General features: G+C 40.6%; 1 protein-coding gene across 3 annotated transcripts in view; it reads right to left on the bottom strand.

Moving 5' to 3' along the window:
* Positions 1-21,874, bottom strand: part of TXNRD1 (thioredoxin reductase 1) — a 150,512-nt gene extending 128,638 nt beyond the window's left edge. For all 3 annotated transcript variants that reach the window (XM_060194323.1, XM_060194321.1, XM_060194322.1), the window contains exons 1-2: positions 21,699-21,874; positions 3,428-3,488 (exon numbers count right to left, since the gene is read on the bottom strand). In XM_060194323.1, coding sequence (XP_060050306.1) covers positions 3,428-3,467 — 40 coding nt within the window. In that variant the 5' untranslated portion in view covers positions 3,468-3,488; positions 21,699-21,874. The remainder of the gene's footprint in view (positions 1-3,427; positions 3,489-21,698) is intronic.
* Positions 21,875-22,852: the final 978 nt, after the last annotated feature.

The raw sequence follows: 22,852 nt of genomic DNA, 5'->3' as shown, positions 1-22,852 counted from the left end.
TCATTGGGGGCATTCTGAAGGTTAAGTAGGAGAGTGCGCACCACAGGCTCTGGCCCGAGAAGGAAGTGCGTAGGACTACTGCCAGGGCCCACACACAGATACTAACGTCATATGTGCTGGTGCTGACCTCCTCTTCCCCATACCAAGGTCTGGCTTGATGTTGCTATTTTTCTCAGATAATAACCTTGACATATAGATTGCTGGCAGTACATCCCCAGAGCTCGGCACAGTCAAACACACAGGAAGCATGCCATCAAGATGCTGAATGAGTGAGCGCCTCCATCTGACTCTGTACCACATATCCCTGCCCACTAATGACCCCTCAGGCTCTCTGAGAAGCTGCTGTAATCCAGGCCCTGGAAAGAATAGGTGCCATGTGAAAACCACTGGAGCCCTGGAAAGACAGAAAATCAGGCAGGTGTATTTTCTACTCTTAGAGCAGAGTTGGGTTTTGTCTGTTTATTTGTTCGCTTTTGCATTTCAATCAGAAAATCTTCCTTCTTTAGAGTTATGGGCCTTTAGTGTTGGGTAGGTATAGTGTGCTTCCTAAGAGTGTTAGTAATGGGGGAAATAGAGACTGAGCATCTCCAAGCCACTGCAGACCACATTTTGAGAACTGCTGACTATCTGTACATCCTGATCTATCTTTGTAAGGTGCCTGTGTGCCAGACTGTAAGGGAGCCTGACAAGAAGAGGGCTTCTTATGTGTGATGTCACAGCAAGTGAGGAAACAGAGTTCTATCACCGACTCCTAATTCTAGCAAGAGGCTCTCATCTTTCAACACAGAAGCTGGTTCCAGTCAGACGTACTCCAACTCACATACTTTATGTTTTCTTTTCTTTTTAAAAATATTTATTTATTCCCTTTTGTTGCCCTTGTTTTTTTTTTGTTGTTGTTGTTGTTGTTGTAGTTATTGATGTCATTGTTGTTGGATAGGACAGAAAGAAATGGAGAGAGGAGAGGAAGACAGAGAGGGGGAGAGAAAGATAGACACCTGCAGACCTGCTTCACTGCTTGTGAAGTGACTCCCCGCACAGGTGGGGAGCTGGGGGCTCAAACCGGAATCCTTAAGCCGGCTTTGTGCCACCTGCACTTAACCTGCTGCGCTACCGCCCCACTTTAGGTTTTCTTAGGCAGGACTTAGCAAGGGGTGAAGCAGTGATTCCAGCTATTTATCTAGATATTTATATGGCCACGCCCACAGTAAAGTTATGATTAGTGTTGGCAGAATGAATATTTCAAAGCTGTTGACACTTGGTCAAACTGCTTTTCTATCCCCCTCTGGCTACTTTTTCTTTTCTTTTCTTTATTTCTTTTTTTTTTACATTTTCACTTATTTTATTTTAATGAGAAAGAGTAGATACAGGGGAAAGATGAGAGAAAAAGACCAGAACACTGCTCAGTTCTGGCTTATGGTGGTGCTGGAGATTGAACCTGAGATCTCAGAGCCTCAAGCTTTTAAGGTATTTGCATAATCATTATGCTATCTCCCAGCCCTATGGCTGCCTTTTCAATATCTTTGTCTTCCCACATTAAAAAAAAATTTTTTTATGGTCTTTATTTATTTGATAGAGGCAGCCAGAAATCAAGAGGGGTGGGGGAGATAGAGAGGGAGAGAGACACCTGCAGCCCTGCTTTTCCACTCATAAAGCTTCCCCCCCTACAGTGGAGACCAGGGATTTTAGCCTGGATCCTTGAGCACTGTAACATACGCACTCAACCAGGTGCACCACCACCCAGCCCCTCTTCCCACATCTTTGTAATGCCCCCCAAGTACTTGTTACCTCAGTCTTGTCTCTTTTCTCTTTTTTAATTTTTAATTTCTTTTTTATTATTTTATTTTCACTTTCTTGTTTTTTATTGTTTTTGTAGTTATTGTTGTTGATGTCGTCATTGTTGTTGGATAGGACAGAGAGAAATGGAGAGAGGAGGGGAAAACAGAGAGGGAGATAGAAAGATAGACACCTGCAGCCCTGCTTCACCACCTGTGAAGTGACTTCCCTGCAGATAGGAAGCCAGGGGCTCGAACCAGGATCCTTATGCTGGTCCTTGTGCATTGCGCCACGTGCGTTTAACCTGCTGCGCTACCGCCTGGCTCCCCTGTCCCTTTTCTCTTATCTCATCCTTAATGAAATATTCTTTTGCTTTATCCTTAAATTAGTTTCATTTATTTATTGTATTTCCCCCCTAATTTGTACCAAGTTACGAATGATTTAACTCTCCTAAGAGAACTTATTTTTTCCAAGGCTAAGATTTTTTTCAGATGAGAATGTAATTATTGGGATTTCCTTCCATGTGCTATAAAGTATTTAGGAGCAAGAAACTTCCTTAATGCAGAAGTAGAAAATTCACATTATGGAAATAACATGGACATTGGAACTGAGCAGACCTGTGTTCAAATGATAGATCCACTACTAATGTAATTTCATGAAAGTTATTTGATTTCTCTGGCAATCATCTGTCAAATGTGGAAAATTTTCTCCTTGTAGAATTCTTGTGAAGATGAGTAAATTTGTATACAAACCTAGCATATAGAATGAAAAACTTAACGTATCAAACTGTAGGCACTCAATAACAGGCAGCTACATCTGATTCTCTGTGTGAGGGGCTCTGTGGGAGCACTGTACAACTGCCTACTCTACAGTGACCTCCCTCCCACTAGACCCTACGAATGCGTTTTCTGCCCTAGTCACCCTCTCTCTCTATCTTAGCTAAGTCTCTCTGCTGTTACATCCCCTTAGAGACTGGGCTGAGGTTTTAAATACCCCAGGACTTTATTCCCCAAGCTACCAAACATGAAGGATCCCAATCTGGGAGTAGTGGGGGTTCACTCATCCACTAGAAACATGGCAATGAGCCGTTGGTCAAATTCTTTAATATTTTTTCACTGGTGATTCTTTCACATTTTCTAACTTATAAACCAAAGATATGTCCTTTCCATTTTGCTCCTCAATCTTTATTTCCCTGGAATTTCCAGGTACTTGTAACTATTTCCCAATGGTTCCTTCCAAGTATCTTTGTCCTTACTAGTCTTTATATGTGTGTGGTACAATTTCTGAATACAATTCAATTTATACTTAATTCAAATATTATCTGATGTGACTTTCCAGGAAGTAGAAAATATATAAAAATAAAAGTACCCTAAGACCAACAAACACTGTACCTGTTTCTCAAGGTTAATAGAAAGAATGACTTCAGTAGCAGAAAATTGAGGGCAGTGACAAGGCTGGGAGTTGACTAAAAGTAAATATAATCAGCCACAGGGGGATGCCCAAACTTAACTGTAGAAACAGTAAAAAGGGAATCAACAGTTAAGAGCTCATTGAATAATAGAAACCTCCAGGAAGAAAAACGAAAGCCAGGTGGAATAGATTAAATCAAACATACAGTCAGCATGGATAATTTACATACTAATCAGAATTTTACCTGTTTGGTCAAGTTCGAGCAAAAAATAAGGAATCTTCATAGACTTAAATATCTTCTCTACCTAAAAGAAGTTGAAAAATGAGAAGAATGTCAAATAAGAGTTTATAGCCACCAGAAGTTTCTTATCCAGCTTTATCACTCACTTCCTCAATCATCCGTCCTTGTAAACTTTCCAGTTTGTTTTTAAAAATATTTATTTATTTATTTTTTCCTTTTGTTGCCCTTGTTTTATTGTGGTAGTAGTTATGGTTGTTATTGATGTTGTCATTGTTGGATAGGACAGAGAGAAATGGAGAGAGGAGGAGAAGACAGAGACGGGGAGAGAAAGAAAGACACCTGCAGACCTGCTTCACCACTTGTGAAGTGACTCCCTTGCAGGTGGGGAGCCAGGGACTTGAACTGGGATCCTTAAGCCGGTCCTTGTGCTTTGCGCCACCTGCGCTTAACCTGCTGCACTACTGCCCGACTCCCTCCACTTCATTTTTATATAAGCCCCAAGGTTCTCCCTATGGACAGTAATGACATTTAGTAGATATCTGGTACCTATTGACTTGATTCTGTTTTTCTTAAACTGGTGCAGAGACCTTGCACATATAAGGTTCCACTACTCCCAGGCTATTTTATTTGCTTATTTCCATTCTATTTCATAGAGACAAACAGAGAGTGAAAGGCACCACAACACTTTTAACCATCCTTAGAGTCCCTCCAGTTGCCTAGGTGCACTAATACTCTGATGTAGTGTCCATCCTTATCTTTTAAAATTTTATTTATTTTAAAGTCTGCCATGTCAGATATGAGAATAGGTGTTCCTGCCCTTTTTTGTGGGCCACTGGCCTGTATGATACCTTTCCATCCTTTCACTTTGAGTCTGTGTTTGTCTTCTTGAGTTAGGTGAGTTTCCTGTAGCTCGAACCCAAAGCTTTCCATATGGTAAGGCAGCTGCTCTATCAGGTGAGTTATGTCCCAGGTTCAATCTCCTGCACCACCCTAAGCCAGAAGTGAGCAGTTCTGGGGGGAGGGGGCTTTCCAAAAAACCCCAGGGAATCAGGAAATATCTCATTTTCTAGAGCATATACTTTACCATGCGTGAGGACCAAAGTTTAAACCCCTACCACCACATGGGAGCACTGTGAACAAAACTTTGGTGACCCTTCTCTGTCTCTCTGCCTCTCTCTAAAATTGAAACGAAGAGGACTCCATTAGGAACAATAGAATTGGGCAGAGGGTAGATAGCGTAGTGGTTATGAAAAATGACCCTCATGCCTGAGGCTCCAAAGCCCCAGGTTCACAAGTGTGGAGACTTGGCAAAGTCTCCACAACATAAGGAAGGAAGGAAGGAAAGAAGGAAGGAAGGAAGGAAGGAAGGAAGGAAGGAAGGAAGGAAGGGAGGGAGGGAGGAAGGAAGAAAGAAAGAGAGGAGGGAGTGGGGAGGGAGAAGGAAAAGAAACAGAAAGACTTGGGTGGGAGTATAGCATAATGGTTATGCAAAGAGACTTTCATGCCTGAGGCTCTCAAGTCCCAGGTCCAACACTGCCATAAGCCAGAGCTGAGCAGTGCTCTGGTTAAAAACAAACAAACAAACAAACAAAAAAACAGACTTATTGTTTCCAGAACACTATGTGGCAACCCAGGGCAGGAGAGAAACACTCTATAATAGTCAGGGTATTATTTACTCTTTGAACACATAATATTCAATGAACAAGGGCAACAAAAGGGAAAATAAATAAATAAATATAAAAATTTAATAAAAAGAAGAAAAGAAGAAGGGGGCTGGGTGGTGGCACACCTGGTTGAGTACAAATGTTGCAATGAGCCCCTGGTCCCCACCTGCATGAGGAAAGCTTTGTGAGTGGTGAAGCAGGGCTGCAGGTGTCTCTCTCTGTCTCTCGCCTTCTCCATTTCCCCTTTCTCTCTCAATTTCTGGCTGTCCATATTCAATAAATAAATAAAGACTTAAGAGATTTTTAAAAAGAGGAAGTAGGAGGGGGAAGTGGAAGGAGAAGAATTATTAGGAATTAGGCTGGGGACAACAGAATTATTGGTTATATAGATTTCAGTGCCTGGGATTCTAAAGTCCTAGGTTTAATCCCTGGCAATACCATGAATCTTTGGAAGAAGTATTGCAGTTTTCAATCAAGGGGGTGATGGCGACAAAGAACTCTGGTGGTGGGTATGGTGTGGAGTTAATTATACCCTTATTATCTTATAATTTTGTAAATCACTGTTGAGTCACCAATAAAAAATGATGGGATCAGTACAGAGAGACATTAAAGGAAAGGGTAACAAAAGCTGTAGTTGGGAAACCTCCAGGAACAAAAGTCAATTAATTCATACATCTTTTCTAACTAAAAACAAGAAGTTCATACCATTATAAAATCATAGACTCATCAGACATTCTTAGTCTCTTAGTTTTAGAAACTATTTGCAGTTTGCTACCCCAAATCTAGGCTTTTCAAATCTAAAGAGTAAGTACTAAAAGCAATTGCTAAAAATTATTATAAAAATTTGATAATATGTAAATGTACAATTATATTCTCTAGAGTCCACAGCACATCTGTTAACACTTGAATAAACTATTTGTTTAATATTTTATTTTATTTTTGAGAGAGATGCAGAGAGACAGAGAAACATCAGAGCACTGCCCAGCTAGTATACATAGAAAAACCTAAGGAATCCAGCAAGAAGCTTTTGGATATCATCAGGCAATACAGTAAAGTGTCAGGCTACAAAATAAACATTCAAAAGTCAGTGGTATTCCTCTATGTAAACACTAAGTAGAAGAAGTTGAAATCCAGAAATCAATTCCTTTTACTATAGCAACAAAAACAATAAAATATCTAGGAGTAAACCTAACCAAAGAAGTGAAAGACTTGTATACTGAAAATTATGAGTCACTACTCAAAGAAATTGAAAAAGACACAAAGAAGTGGAAAGATATTCCATGTTCATGGGTTGGAAGAATTAACATCATCAAAATGAATATACTACACAGAGCCATCTACAAATTTAATGCTATCCCCATCAAGATCCCAAGCACATTTTTTAGGAGAATAGAACAAATGCTACAAATGTTTATCTGGAACCAGAAAAGACCTAGAATTGCCAAAACAATCTTGAGAAGCAAGAAAAGAACTGGAGGCATCACACTCCCAGATCTCAAATTGTATTATAGGGCCACTGACATAAAAAATGCTTGGTACTGGAACATGAATAGACACACTGACCAGTGGATAGAGAGCCCAGAAGTAAGCCTCCACACCTATGGACATCTAATCTTTGACAAAGGTGCCCAGACTACTAAATGGGGAAAGCAGAGTTTCTTCAACAAATGGTGTTAGAAAAAATGGGTTGAAACATGCAGAAGAATGAAACTGAACCACTATATTTCACCAAATACAAAAGTCAATTCCAAGTGGATCAAGGACTTGGATGTTAGACCACAAACTATCACATACTTAGAGGGAAATACTGGCAGAACTCTTTTCTGCATAAATTTTAAAGACATCTTCAATTAAATGAATCCAATTACAAAGAAGACTAAGGCAAGTATAAACCTATGGGACTACATCAAATTAAAAAGCTTCTTCACAGCTAAAGAAACTACTACCCAAACCAAGAGATCCCTCACAGAATGGGAGAAGATCCTTACATGCCATACATCAGACAAGAGACTAATAACCAGAATATATAAAGAGCTTGCCAATCTCAACAACAAGACAACAAATAACCCCATCCAAAAATGGGGGGGTGGGGAGGACATGGACAGATTATTCACCACAGAAGAGATCCAAAAGGCTGAGAAACACATGAAAAAATGCTCCAAGTCTCTGATTGACAGAGAAATGCAAATAAAGACAACAATGAGATATCACTTCACTCCTGTGAGAATGTCATATATCAGAAAAGGTAACAGCAGCAAATGGAGAGGGTGTGGGGTCAAAGGAACCCTCCTGCACTGCTGGTGAGAATGTCAATTGGTCCAACTTCTGTGGAGAACAGTCTGGAGAACACTCAGAAGGCTAGAAATGGACCTACCCTATGATCCTGCAATTCCTCTCCTGGGGATATATCCTAAGGAACCCAACACATCCATCCAAAAAGATCTGTGTACACATATGTTCTTGGCAGCACAATTTGTAATAGCCAAAACCTGGAAGCAACCCAGGTGTCCAACAACAGATGCGTGGCTGCTCAAGTTGTGGTCTATATACACAATGGAATCCTACTCAGCTGTAAAAAATGGTGACTTCACCGTTTTCAGCCGATCTTGGATGGACCTTGAAAAATTCATGTTGAGTGAAATAAGTCAGAAACAGAAGGGTGAATATGGGATGATCTCACTCTCAGGCAGAAGTTGAAAAACAAGATCAGAAAAGAAAACACAAGTAGAACCTGAACTGGAATTGGCATATTGCACCCAAGTAAAAGACTCTGGGGTGGGTGGGTGGGGAGAATACAGGTCCATGAAGGATGATAAATGACATAGTGGGGGTTGTATTGTTAAATGGGAATCTGGGGAATGTTATGCATGTACAAACTATTGTATTTACTGTTGAATGTAAAACATTAATTCCCCAATAAAGAAATAAATAAAAAAAAAAAGAAATGAAGAGAAAAAAAAAAGATGGTAGAAGAGGGGGAGCCGGGTGGTAGGGCAGCGGGTTAAGCACAAGTGGTGCAAAGCGCAAGGACAGGTATAAGAATGCCTGTTTGAGCCCCTGGCTGCCCACCTGTAGGGGGTCACTTCACAGGTGGTGAAGCAGGTCTGTAGGTATCTGTTGTATGCTTTACATTGGGTAGTTCTCCCCCGCCAAGAGAATTGCATCAGTCCTGTTAATTTCGTGGGCCCGCTTGGCCCCGCCCCTAGGGACCCCGCCAGAGTTCCTGGGTTCCTGAGTTCCAGAGTGCCAGAGTTTCAGAGGGTTCCCCAGTAGGAGAGTTCCAGAGTTCCAGAGTTGGAGAGTTCCCGAGTTACAGAGTAAGAGAGAGTGCTTGTGCCGCCGCAAAGAGACAGCAGAGTTCTGTTTGGTGATTAGTTTGTCTTAGTTTATGAATCATTGTTCCTGAATAAAGAAATACAGCTTCCCTGCCCAGCCATTGTCTCCGCATCTCTGTTACCCGCCCGTGAAGCTAGCCCGCCTGGCCGGCAAGAGCCTCCGAAAATTTTAACAACAGGTATCTGTCTTTCTCTCCCCCTTTCTGCCTTCCCCTCCTCTCTCCATTTCTCTCTGTCCTATCCAGTAACGATATCAACAACAACAACAATAATAACTACAACAACAATAAAACAAGGGTAACAAAAGGGAATAAATAATGTTAAAAAAAGATAGTGGAAGAGTGGGTGGGGTAGATAACATAATGGTTATGCAAACGGACTCTTGTGCCTGAGGCTCCAAAGTCCCAGGTTCAATCCCCACCACCACCATAAGCCAGAGCTGAGCAGTGATCTGGTAAAAAAAAAAAAAAAAAAAAATGTTGGAAGAGTACCTAAACTGGGTGAGAGTGTTTTGCAGATATCTATCACAGGAAAGTGGGAAATCGTACCCATGTGTCAACAACTGTACTGTAAAACATTAACCCTAAACAGAATGAAAAATAAAAAATAATAACCTAGGAATATTCTACTTCATTATAATTTATTTATTTATTTATTTATGAGAAACATAGAAGGAGAGAGAAAGAGCCAGACATCACTCTGGTACCTGTGCTGCTGGGGGTTGAACTGAGGACCTCATGCTTGAGAGTCCAATGCTTTGTTCACTGTACCACCTCCCGGACCACCAAGATAACTTTTCAAACGAATGTCAATGGTCAAATATATAAGTTATACACCTGCAAAAGAGAATCACCATTTTTACCAGGAGAGGCCCCTAACTATGCTTTATGGTCAAAGCACTTGAAAATAAATTTCCATCTCAACTGGTACAAAGCTGAAAGCAACTACTACATTACATATTTGGAATAGTTCAGAAATTGGTATTTGTCAAGGTAAAGCTAGAGGAAATCCAGAAGACCTGACCATTCCTAGGAATCATTCAAATGATGGGACCAAAAAAAAAAAAAAAATCAATAGAATGACTGTACATGTAAATAAAAAACTATAACTAACACAAACTTTATATAAAAGTTCATCATTCTGGGGACTTCCAGAAGCAGAGCTATGAGCAGGAGATCACTTTCCTCTCCTCTCCTCTCCCGGATCAACTAGAAATGCAAAGGAGACCACCTGGGACAGAAAAAAGACAGGACTAGAATGACCACAGGAACCAACTAAATCACCGGTGAGTACAAACACATGTGGCTGGTGACAGAGAGGAGAGAGGGGCCTAAGGAGAGATTAAGTGACTGCTAACAGTCCAGCAGTTTATCAGTTGAGACACCACCTCCAGTCTGCTCCACCATCAAGGGGACAGCTTAAGGGAGGAGAGGACTCACCAGAGACTCATCAAGTGCAACTCTGAGTCTCCATTGCTACTACCCTCAGAATCTGGAGCAGCGACAGGAAGGGACACCAGGGGACAGAGATCTAACCAGGAAACTCAGAAGACCTATACCTCGGTGGCATAGCTGAGGGGCTGTGAAAGTCTCTTTGCATAACCACTGGATTATCTCTGCCACACCCTGCTTTATCTCTTAGTCAGGAGTCAGTGATTAAGCTAAGAAGCCTATTGATAGTTTAAAAGCCCTCAGGCTCCCAGAGCCTACAGGGAAGGAAAAAAAAAAGAGGGTTTTAAACCACTGAGCTCCAACTCAGGGATTGAAACAACTGTTAACCTGCACCACTGTAAACCCTTTAATTAACTTACTTAGACACAAGTCAATCCAGGCAATAGTGATCAATAATTTGAAAAGTACTGATAAAGGGAACTCATAACATAATATATAAAATGGTTAAAACAACAAGAAAAAATATTGGAGAATCGAACCAGGACAAGAGTCCAGCTAAAAGTCCTCCAGAGGGTGAAGCACAAAACAACGAGTTCAACATCCAAACATTAGCTAAGGAAATAATCACAGGAGTGAGTAAAGAATTTGAAAAAATTGTAATCAGAAATGCAGGAACAACAAATGAGAATATGGAAGAAAATACTAATTATCTCATGGTTATTAGAGAGCTGAAAGATGAAATCACTGAGCTAAGAAGGCAACTAGCTGAACAAGTTAAAACAGTATCAGAGCAGGGCAACAAAATAGATGAACTCCAGAAAGCAGTAGAGGGCAGAGTGAATAGAATCTATGAGGTTGAAGACAGAATTAGCAAGATTGAGGATGAATTAGAGACAACTAAAAAAGAAGTAAGAGATCTCAAAAAGAGATTAAGAGATGCTGAAAACAACAACAGAGTCCTATGGGATGAATTCAAAAGAAACAATATACGCATTATTGGCATACCAGAGGAAGAAAGAGAAGGAGAGGAAGAAAGTATTTTCCAGGCCATAATAGCTGAAAATTTCTCTAGTCTAGACAACACCAAAGACATAAAGATTCAAGAAGCCCAGAGGGTCCCAAACAGAATTAACCCAGACCTAAAGACACAAAGACACATCATACTTAGAATAGAAAGGAATAAGGATAAAGAAAGGATCCTGAAGGCTGCAAGAGAAAAACAAAGAGTCACCTACAAAGGAAAACCCATAAGATTAGCAGCAGACTTATCCATACAAACACTACAGGCCAGAAGAGAAAGGCAAGATATCTATCGAGTGCTCAATGAGAAAGGCTTTCAGCCAAGAATACTATATCCTGCTAGACTGTCATTCAGACTAGATGGAAGCATCAAAATCTTTTCAGACAAGCAACAGTTGAAGGAATCAACCATCACCAAACCTGCCCTGAAAGAAGTTCTGAAAGGTCTCCTATAAACAACCAGACCACCACAAATAGGACATATATCAAAACTCTAAAACTCTACAAGAATGGCATTAAAATATCTTCAATCTTTGATATCAATAAATGTCAATGGCCTAAATTACCCTATTAAAAGACACAGAGTAGGAAGATGGAACAGAAAACACAACCCAACAATATGCTGTCTACAGGAAACCCACCTAACTCGACAAGACAAACACAGACTTAAAGTGAAAGGATGGAAAACTATCAACAAGCCAATGGCCCACAAAAAAGGGCAGTAGCAGCTATTCTCATATCTGACATGATAGACTTTAAAATAGATAAGATTAAAAAAGATAGAAATGGACACTACTTAATGCTCAGAGGATCAGTCAATCAAGAGGACTTAACAATTATTAACATCTATGCACCCAATGAGAAGCCATCTAAATACATCAAACTTCTACTGAAATAGCTACAGCAATATATTAACAGTAACACAATCATAGTAGGGGACTTCAACTCCCCACTCTCTCAACTTGACAGATCATCCAGGCAGAAAATCAGTAAAGACATAAGGGAGCTAAATGAAGAGATAGATAACTAGAACTATTGGACATTTTCAGAGTCATTCATGCCAAGAAACTGGAATAAACATTTTACTCAAATCCACATGGGTCATTCTCAAGGATAGACCATATACTAGGCCACAAAGACAGAATCAGCCAATTCAAGAGCATTGAAATCATCCCAAGCATCTTCTCAGACCACAGTGGAATTAAACTAACACTTAACAATCAACAAAAGATTAGTAACAGTGCCAAAATGTGGAAGCTCAACAGTACACTTCTTAACAACTTCTGGGTCAAAGAGGAAATCAAGGAAGAAATCAAAATGTTTCGAGAGTTCAATGAAAATGAAGACACAAGCTATCAAAATTTGGGACACAGCTAAAGCAGTCCTAAGAGGGAAGTTCATAACTATACAAGCACACATTAGGAAACAAGAAAAAGCACAAATAAAAAGCCTGATTGCACATTTTAAAGACCTAGAAGAAGAACAACAAAGGAACCCTAAAGCAACCAGAAGGACAGAAACCACTAAAGTTAGGGCAGAAATAAATAACATTGAGAATAGGAAAACCATACAAAAGATCAACAAAAGTAAATGTTGGTTCTTTGAAAGAGTAAACAAAATCGACAAACCTTTAGCCAGACTCACAAAACAAAAAAGGGAGAAGACCCAAATAAATCAGATAGTAAATGAAAGAGGAGATATCACAACAGACACTGCAGAAATTCAACATATCATGCGAGGCTTCTATGAACAACTATATGCCACCAAACTAGAGAACCTGGAAGAAATGAATGATTTCCTAGATAACTACCAACCCCAAAACTAAGTAAAGAGGAAATGGATAACATGAACAGGCCCATAACAGCTAATGAAATTGAAACAGTTATCAAAAATCTTCCCAAAAATAAAAGTCCTGGACCAGATGGTTTTACAAATGAATTCTACAAAACCTTCAAAGAAGAACTAATACCTCTACTTTTAAAAGTCTTCCAGAAGATTGAAGACACTGGAATACTCCCTGCCAGCTTCTAGGAAGCCAACATCACCCTGATACCAAAAGCAGACAGGGACACAACCAAAAAAGAAAACTACAGACCAATATCTCTGATGAACATAGATACGAAAATATTAAACAAAATTCTTGCCAACTGGATACAGCAATATATTAAAAAGATTGTTCATCATGACCAAGTAGGCTTTATCCCAGGCATGCAAGGTTGGTTTGATATACGTAAATCAATCAACATGATCCACCACATCAACAAAAGCAAGACCAAAAACCACATGGTCCTATCAATAGATACAGAGAAAGCCTTTGACAAAATACAACATCCCTTTATGGTCAAAACACTACAAAAAATGGGAATAGATGGAAAATTCCTGAAGATAGTGGAGTCTATATATAGCAAACCTACAGCCAACATCATACTCAATGGTGAAAAACTGGAAGCATTTCCACTCAGATCAGTACTAGACAGGGCTGTCCACTATCACCATTATTATTCTACATAGTGTTGGAAGTTCTTGCCATAGCAATCAGGCAGGAGCAAGGAATTCAAGGGATACAGATTGGAAGAGAAGAAGTCAAACTCTCCTTATTTGCAGATGACATGATAGTATACATAGAAAAACCTAAGGAATCCAGCAAGAAGCTTTTGGAAATCATCAGGCAATACAGTAAGGTGTCAGGCTATAAAATTAACATTCAAAAGTCAGTGGCATTCCTCCATGCAAACACTAAGTTAGAAGAAGTTGAAATCCAGAAATCAATTCCTTTTACTATAGCAACAAAAACAATAAAATATCTAGGAGTAAATCTAACCAAGGAAGTGAAACTTGTATACTGAAAATTATGAGTCACTACTCAAAGAAATTGAAAAAGACACAAAGAAGTGGAAAGATATTCCATGTTCATGGGTTGGAAGAATTAACATCATCAAAATGAATATATTACCCAGAGCCATCTACAAATTTAATGCTATCCCCATCAAGATCCCAAGCACATTTTTTAGGAGAATAGAACAAATGCTACAAATGTTTATCTGGAACCAGAAAAGACCTAGAATTGCCAAAACAATCTTGAGAAGCAAGAAAAGAACTGGAGGCATCACACTGCCAGATCTCAAACTGTATTATAGGGCCATTGTCATCAAAACTGCTGGGTACTGGAACATGACTAGACACACTGACCAGTGGAATAGAATTGAGAGCCCAGAAATGAGGCCCCACACCTATGGACATCTAATCTTTGACAAAGGTGCCCAGACTATTACATGGGGAAAGCAGAGTTTCTTCAACAAATGGTGTTGGAAACAATGGGTTGAAACATGCAGAAGAATGAAACTGAGCCACTGTATTTCACCAAATACAAAAGTAAATTCCATGTGGATCAAGGACTTGGATGTTAGACCACAAACTATCACATACTTAGAGGAAAATATTGGCAGAACTCTTTTCTGCATAAATTTTAAAGACATTTTCAATGAAATGAATCCAATTACAAAGAAGACTAAGGCAAGTATAAACCTATGGGACTACATCAAATTAAAAAGCTTCTTCACAGCAAAAGAAACCACTACCCAAACCAAGAGACCCCTCACAGAATGGGAGAAGATCTTTACATGTCATACATCAGATAAGAGTTTAATAACCAACATATATAAAGAGCTTGCCAGACTCAACAACAAGACAACAAATAACCCCATCCAAAAATGGGGGGAGGACTTGAACAGAATATTCACCACAGAAGAGATCCAAAAGGCCGAGAAACACATGAAAAAATGCTCCAAGTCTCTGATTGTTAGAGAAATGCAAATAAAGACAACAATGAGATATCACTTCACTCCTGTGAGAATGTCATACATCAGAAAAGGTAACAGCAGCAAATGCTGGAGAGGATGTGGGGTCAACGGAACCCTCCTGTACTGCTGCTGGGAATGTCAATTGGTCCAACCTCTGTGGAGAACAGTCTGGAGAACTCTCAGAAGGCTAGAAATGGACCTACCCTATGATCCTGCAATTCCTCTCCTGGGGATATATCCTAAGGAACTCAACGCATCCATCCAAAAAGATCTGTGTACACATATGTTCTTGGCAGCACAATTTGTAATAGCCAAAACCTGGAAGCAACCCAGGTGCCCAACAACAGATGAGTGGCTGAGCAAGTTGTGGTATATATATACACAATGGAATACTACTCAGCTGTAAAAAATAGTGACTTCACCGTTTTCAGCCGATCTTGGATGGACCTTGAAAAATTCATGTTGAGTGAAATAAGTCAGAAACAGAAGGGTGAGTATGGGATGATCTCACTCTCAGGCAGAAGTTGAAAAACAAGATCAGAAAAGGAAACACAAGTAGAACCTGAACTGGAATTGGCATATTGCACCCAAGTAAAAGACTCTGGGGTGGGTGGGTGGGGAGAATACAGGTCCATGAAGGATGATAAATGACATAGTGGGGGTTGTATTGTTAAATGGGAAACTGGGAAATCTTATGCATGTACAAACTATTGTATTTACTGTTGAATGTAAAACATTAATTCCCCAAGAAAGAAATAATTTAAATAAATAAATAAAAAGAACCAGAAAAAAAAAAAGTTCATCATTCCCAGAATACATTTATCAATAAAAATAAAACAAAGAGTCGGGCGGTAGTGCAGCAGGTTAAGCACAGGTGGCGCTCTGCGTAAGGACCGCCATAAGGATCTGGGTTCAAGCCTCTGGCTCCCCACCTGCAGAGGAGTTACTTCACAAGCAGTGAAGCAGGTCTGCAGGTGTCTATCTTTCTCTCCCCCTCTCTATCTTCCCTTCCTCTCTCCATTTCTCTCTGTCCTATCCAACAACAACAACAGCATCAATAATAACTAATAACAATAAAACAAGGGAAGTAAAAGGAAATAAATAAAGAAAAAACCCAATAAAATAAATTAATTAAATAAAACAAATAAAACCCAAGGTTTTGCCTTTTCAGAGACATAAAAAGAGGTGGGAGATGCACAAGTCAGTAGACTTCAGAGGAAAAAGCTAGCTGGGTAGGAGAAATTACAAGTCAAATAGAACTGTGATTATAAGGCTGTGCACTCTGCCTATCGCTAGCAGCAGTCCTGAATACACTAGCCTTGTTTTTTGTTTTGTTTTTATACCAGTACACTGCTTAGCTCTGGCTTATGGTGGTGTAGTGGACTGAACCTAGGACCTCAGAGCCTCAGGCATGAGACTCTGTTTGCATAACCATTATGCTATCTCCCCTGCCCACCGTACTCTTCACTAGAGAAATAATGCAAGGTCAAAACTGAACATTTTCAGCCCTTCAGCAGCATTTTAGAATAGAATGACCAGACAGCATCTGGCATAAAATACACACTCATGGGGGTCGGGTTAAGCACATGTGGCACAAAGCACAAGGGCCAGCTTAAGGATACTGGTTCGAGACCCCAGCTCCCCACCTGCAGGGGAGTGCTTCACAAGCAGTGAAGCAGTTCTGTAGGAGTCTATCTTTCTCTCCCCGTCTCTCCACTTCTCTGTGTCCTATCCAACTACAATGACATCAATAACAACAACAACAATAAAACAAGGGCAACAAAAGGGAAAATAAATGTTTAAAAAATTAAAAATAATAATACACACTCATATGGTGATTGTGATTAAATAAACATATACTATAGGCTTTGAAATTATAGTCCTCATAATAAAGCTATGCATTGAACTAGTATAGCAGATGAGGTAGTCATGTCATCTTTATTTTATGTTGAGAAGACAGATTTACAGTGTGGGAGGGATTAAGGACTCTTAACTACTATTCAAGTATGAGTTTGGGACCTTGAAGAAGAAAGACTAGAAAAGGGAGGTCAGGTGGTAGTGCACACATTACCAAGCACAAGGACTCAGGTTCAAGCCCCAGCTCCCCACTTGCAGGGGGTTGCTTCACAAGCAGTGAAAAAGTCTGCAGGAATCTTTCTCCACCCCTGTATATCTCCCCTGCCTCTCTCAATTTCTCTCTTTCCTAATAAAAATTAGAAAGAAGGGGCCAGGTGGTGGTACACCTGGTTGAGTGCACGTGTTATAGTGCACAAGGACCCAGGTTCAAGCTCCTGGTCCTCACCTGCAAGGGGAAAGCTTCACGAGTGGTGAAGCAGTGCTGAAGGTGCCTCTGTTTCTCTTCCTCTCTATCACCCCCTTTCCCCTTTCCTCTTGATTTCTGGCTATCCCTATCCAATAAATAAAGATTATCAAATTTAAAAAAAGAAAGAAAGAAAGGGGGCATGGGAGATAGCATAACGATTATGCAAAGTGACTCTCATGCCTGAGGCTCCCTAGTTCCAGGTTCAATTCCTGGCACCACCATAAACCAGAGCTGAGGAGTGCTCTGGTAAAAAAAAAAAAAAAAAAAAAAAATGTTTAGAAAGAAAAAAAAACAGAGGGAAAAAAATGGCAATGAGGAATGGTGGACTTAGTGCCAGCACTGAGCATCAGCGATAAATCTGGTGGCAATAAATAAATAAATATATAAAAACTAAGAAAAAGGACTCCAGTTCCATCAGGATCTTGGGGGGGGGGAGAAAAAGGACATTTGGAAGTAATAATAGGTGTAGGTGTTACTTAGAAAGGAAGAGAATGGGCAGGGGTAGATAAACGGTTATGCAGAGACTCTCATGCATGAGGTTCTAAAGTCCCAGGTTCAATCCCCCACACCACCATAAGCCAGCGCTGAGCAGTGCTCTGGTAAGAAAAATAAATTAAAAAAAAAAAAAAAAGGAAGAGAATGCAGAACCATATTAAAAATGGGCATATATATGTGTAGTTATAGAAATAATAGTCAGCACATATCTGTGACCTTGGGAGAACTATTGCAGTTTCCAATGGAGGAGGATGGGGACACAGAACTATAGTCATGGGAACAGTGTGGAATTAAACCCCTGTTATCTCATAATTTTGTAAATCAATATTAAATAACAAATAAAAAATAATTCCTGTGGTAATGAAAAAAGACTAAGAAAAAGGAGCTACTAATTATCATTGGAACAGAACACAACATTTGTTGACTGTCACAATTAATTAATTAATTAATTAGAAAGAGAGAACCAGAACATCGCTCTGGCAAATGCAGTGTCAGAGGCTGAACTCAGGATATCATGACTTGAGTCCAAAGCTCCAGCCACTCCACCACCTTCCCAGCCACAAGTGTTACTTGGTTAACACTTAATCAGAAGATTAACATCTAACATTTTATGTCTTGATAAAAAAATCAGAATCATGCTTATGTTTAACAAACACAAAATAAAAATTGGGTTGGTGAGATGACACTACATTTAAAAAACTGTGGGTGTAGAGAATCATAACCTAGATCTGAATCCAAGTTCCATGCCTTCCTATAACTGGTGCAGTTTGGGGGAAGTTGCTTACCCCTTCTGAATCTGTTTCCTTATTTGTTAAATCTGCATGATGCTAGCAAGCCCCATTGAATGGCATCCTTAAAGGACCACATGAGATGACACAGGCAACCATTTACAGCCCTCAGCCCCCACCTACTCAGTGGCAGTCACATTCCATGGGGTTTATAGATATTAACTAAACCTCACACCAAATTTATGAAATAAGTGCTATTACCCCCATTTTACAAATAAGGAAATGGAGGCACAACAAGTAAATGGCTTAACCAGAATCACAAGGCTGCAAGTCACAGAGCGAGCATCTGGGCTCTGACTCAGAGTTCAGGCTCTGAACTAGGAGTTGGTAAGCTGGTAAGCAAAAAAAAAAAAAATCAGACCACCATATAATTTCAGATCTTTCATTATAAAGATTAAATAAGTCTGGGAAGAGGAAATGTAAAAGCAGGCAATATCACTAGAGCTAGCTAATTGAGTCCCCAGAGACCAAGAATCACACAGCAGATTCCTGATGCCCATCCTTCTGCTAAATTCTCTAACCTGTGCTGTTCATATGAACCAGTTAGAATTTAGCATCATGGTTCTTCTTAAGCCCATGTTTTCCTTCTCAGCTTAACTAACTCCCTCAGGATGGGGTTTGTGTCTCTTTCCTCCTTGCAACTCTACTTCAAATTGATACCTTATGCAAAAGGACAGGGGAGACAGCATAATGGTCATGCAAAAGACTTTCATGCCAGACTGAGGCACCAGAGATCCTAAATTCAATCCCTAGCATCACCACTAAACCACTAAACCAGAGCTAAAAAGTGCTCTAGTAGAACAGAAGGAAGGGGAGGGGAGGGGAGGGGAGGGGAAGGGAGGGAAGGGGGGTAAGGGAGGGGGAGGGAAGGGGAGAGGGGAAGGGAAAGGAGGGGGAGGGGGAAGGGAAGGGGGGAAAGGGGGAGAGAGGGGGTGGGGGAGGGGAGGGAAGGCCGACATCACAACAGCATTGAAGGGAAGGCCTCAGGTGGCCATGTAATGACTATTTTACATGAGGAACAAAGATGAAAAAATTTGTTACTATTTCCACTACCTTTTTTCTTTCTTTAGAAAAAGAACACAGGGCAGGGGTAGATAGCATAGTGGTTATGCGAAGAGACATGCCTGAGGCTCCCAAGTCCCAGGTTCTATCCCCCGCACCACCATAAGCCAGAGCTGAGCAGTGCTCTGGTGTTACTCTGTGTCTTTCTCTCTCTGCATCTCTCTCAAAAATAAAAATAAAATACTTTAAAAAGTTAAAAAAGTAGAACCTGAAATGGAATTGGCATATTGCACCAAAGTAAAAGACTCTGGGGTGGGTGGCTGGGGAGAATACAGGTCCATGAAGGATGATAAATGACATAGTGGGAGTTGTATTGTTAAATGGGAAACTGGGGAATGATATGCATGTACAAACTACTGTATTTACTGTTGAATGTAAAACATTAATTCCCCAATAAAGAAATAAATTTTAAAAAAAAGTTAAAAAAGGAAAGAAAAAGGAGAACACATACAGGCACAGACACGCATACAGAGTCCCCAACTCTGAGGCTTCCAGAATAAAAAGGTTTCTGCATTAAATCTCCCTGCGAGCTGGAATGTAAATCAACAGGGGACAAGATGGGAACAAAATGAACATAAAAATTACTCTACAGGTGAGCAGATGAATAATTATGTTTATTTAAAAGTAAATTGCTTCTAGTCTTCAGTGACCTTAAAATGCCCTCATTTTACAACCTCCACATCAGGTTTATCTTTCAGTTCTCAGCTTCGGTGTGGTTAACCGGGGTAGATTAAGTCCTCCAAATGGCTGTGATCACTGGTTCATTCTCTCTGCTAATCTAAGATTAACTACCAGATAGGAATCACAGTTTATTCCTTGTGAAATCATTTTCCCTATAATAAACCAGAGCATAGAGATCAAAAATGAAGAGTACACTAAGTAACAGCTCTTCAGGAGATATCCCTACAGAGTGACTGAAAAGAGCAGCAAATCATGGTCCAGGAGGAGGCGCAGTGGATAAAGCATTGGATTCTCAATCATGAGGTCCTGAGTTCGATCCCCTGCAGCACATGTACCAGAGTGATATCTGGTTCTTTCTCTCCTCCTATCTTTCTCATGTCTCACTAATAAATAAATAAAGTCTTAAAAAAAAAAAAAAAGGATTCAGGTGGTAGCACAGAGGGCTAAGCACAGGTGGCGCAAAGCATAAGGATCCCAGTTCGAGTCCCCAGTTCCCCACCTGCAGGGTAGTCGCTTCACAAGAGGTGAAGCAGGTCTGCAGGTGTCTTTCTCTCCCCCTCTCTCCATTTCTCTCTGTCCTATCCAACAACAGTGACATCAATAATAACTACAACAATAAAACAACAAGGGCAACAAAAGGGAATAAATATTAAAAAAGAAAAAAAAAGAAGCAGCAAATCAAGTGGGTAACTTCCCTACCTGAACTCTTCTGACCTTGATGACCTGAGAACTTCTAGTACTTGACAAAAGCTCAGAAAAAAACATTACTCAAATATAGCAGGGGTGGCACGGTAGGTCAAGTGTTGAACTCTCAAGCGTGAGGTCCCAATTTGATCCCCTGCAGTGCATATGCCAAAGTAAATTATCTGGTTTGTTCTCTCCTTTTCATAAATAAATACATTAAAAAAAAAAAAAACAGGAGGGAGTCTGCCGGTAGTGCAGTGGGTTAAGTGCACATGGCGCTAAGTGCAAGGACTGGAGTAAGGATCCCGGTTTGAGCCCCCGGCTCCCCACTTGCAGGGGAGTTGCTTCACAAGTGGTGAAGCAGGTCTGCAGGTGTCTATCTTTCTCTCCCTCTGTCTTCCCTCCTTTCTCCATTTCTCTCTGTCCTATCCAACAATGATGACATCAGTAACAACAATAGTAACTACAACAATAAAACAACAAGGGCAACAAAAGGGAATAAATAAATAAATATTTTTTTAAAAGGCACTCAAGCAACACTGGGTTCTTCAATCAACACTTTCCAAATACTCTGAGGCAAATTACATTCATGCATAACCTCCCTGACTTTCTTCAGGTGAGAGTCAATTGTTTTCAGCTGAACACAAAAGTCAGTCACATGCCTCTAACAAAAGCTGGGAGCTGGCTCTCCCAGTATGGCACATACCTCACTCTGTGCACGGCCTGTGTCCTGGCATGGAAACATGAGACCACCAGAAGATGATCCATGGATGGTGGGGATAGAGCGGACCTGTGGCATCTCTTCCCCTCTCTCTCTGTCTTTCTCTCTCCTTCTCTCCCCTCCTCTCTCTCTCCATCTCCCTCTTCCTTCCTCTGTCTCTCAGAAGTAGAAGTAAAAGGAATGAAAACCTTGGTCTGGGAGTGCATTCACGAAGCCCTAGTGCCCCTGCTCACCTCTCTCTCTCTCACACACACACACACACACACACACACACCTTGGATTGAACTTCCTAATGAGGTTCAAGTCTTACCTCAGCACAGAGCACACAGGTAGACTTACTAATGAGGAGCACAGGGTGGTTGTTTATATAGTCCTGCAGCCGGGCTCTGAAGTCTTCAGTGGGCGATCTGGAAGCTCCTGAGGAGTTACTCAGGACACCACTAGCTGGGGCTTCTGACAAAGTCGGATAGGAGACTTGATCCTTAGCTAGAAGAAATGAAGCAAAGATGGTAATTATCAGAAAGGATAATACGATGATGCATTCTCTAATATTAGGTTCCCTCTAAAAGCTTTACAATATTAGCCCCCAGGGTCATAATAAGGAATCCAAGGAAGTACTCAGGCACGGAATACACATTTATTTCTGTCATCTGACTAAAGACTGTGGAAAGCTCTCTCGGTGTTTTCGACTTGTTTTGTCACATTCAAAATTAGTTCTCAGGCTATCGTAACAAACGACAGCAAGAACCTCACACATCCCTGGGAGTAGGAATATTAGAAACAGGCTCTCGACACCAAAGGTCATATTTTATCCCTCACCTATCCCCCCCATGTTTAAACAGAGGCCAGAGAACAGGTGTCATGCCCCCTCTGCCCCACAGCCATGCTTGGAGACACAGGAGTGGGCAATGCAGACCAACGTTTACTCTTTCTCAGTTCTGGCCAGACCACTGCTCAGTTCCAGCTATTGATGGTGCCAGGGATTGAACCTGGGATCATTTGCATGCAAGTCCTGGGCACTGTCACTGTGTATTCTCCCCAGCTTCTCCCATCCCCCTTTCCCTTCCTCCTCTTCTGCTGGAGAAGCACAGACTCTTCAAGTCACAGACAGCAAGATTTTTTAATGCATACTTTCTTCAGATTCTCTGTTTTGTTCCCAGGCTTTTGTTGTGGTTCAATCTGGCACCATAACAAACATGAGGCAGCTTCATGATACGTCAGCTCCACATGACAACACTGTCATCATGGACATCACCACCAAGCAAAACCACGAAGAAATTGCTACCTCTGCCTTGTAAATATTCAAACTAGCTATCTTAGTCAGACCACACAAACACACCAAGCTTCACCCTTGCCTTCTTACTTGTTCCACAAGTAATTTCCTCTCATCTCTGCTTATCTAAGACCTATTCACCTATTCATTCTTTTTTAAAATTTATTTATTTATTTATTATTGGATAGAGA

Source organism: Erinaceus europaeus, chromosome 7 (assembly GCF_950295315.1).
Source record: "Erinaceus europaeus chromosome 7, mEriEur2.1, whole genome shotgun sequence".
In the NCBI taxonomy this organism is placed as follows: Eukaryota; Metazoa; Chordata; class Mammalia; order Eulipotyphla; family Erinaceidae; genus Erinaceus; species Erinaceus europaeus.
This window is presented reverse-complemented; position numbering and strand designations above follow the sequence as displayed.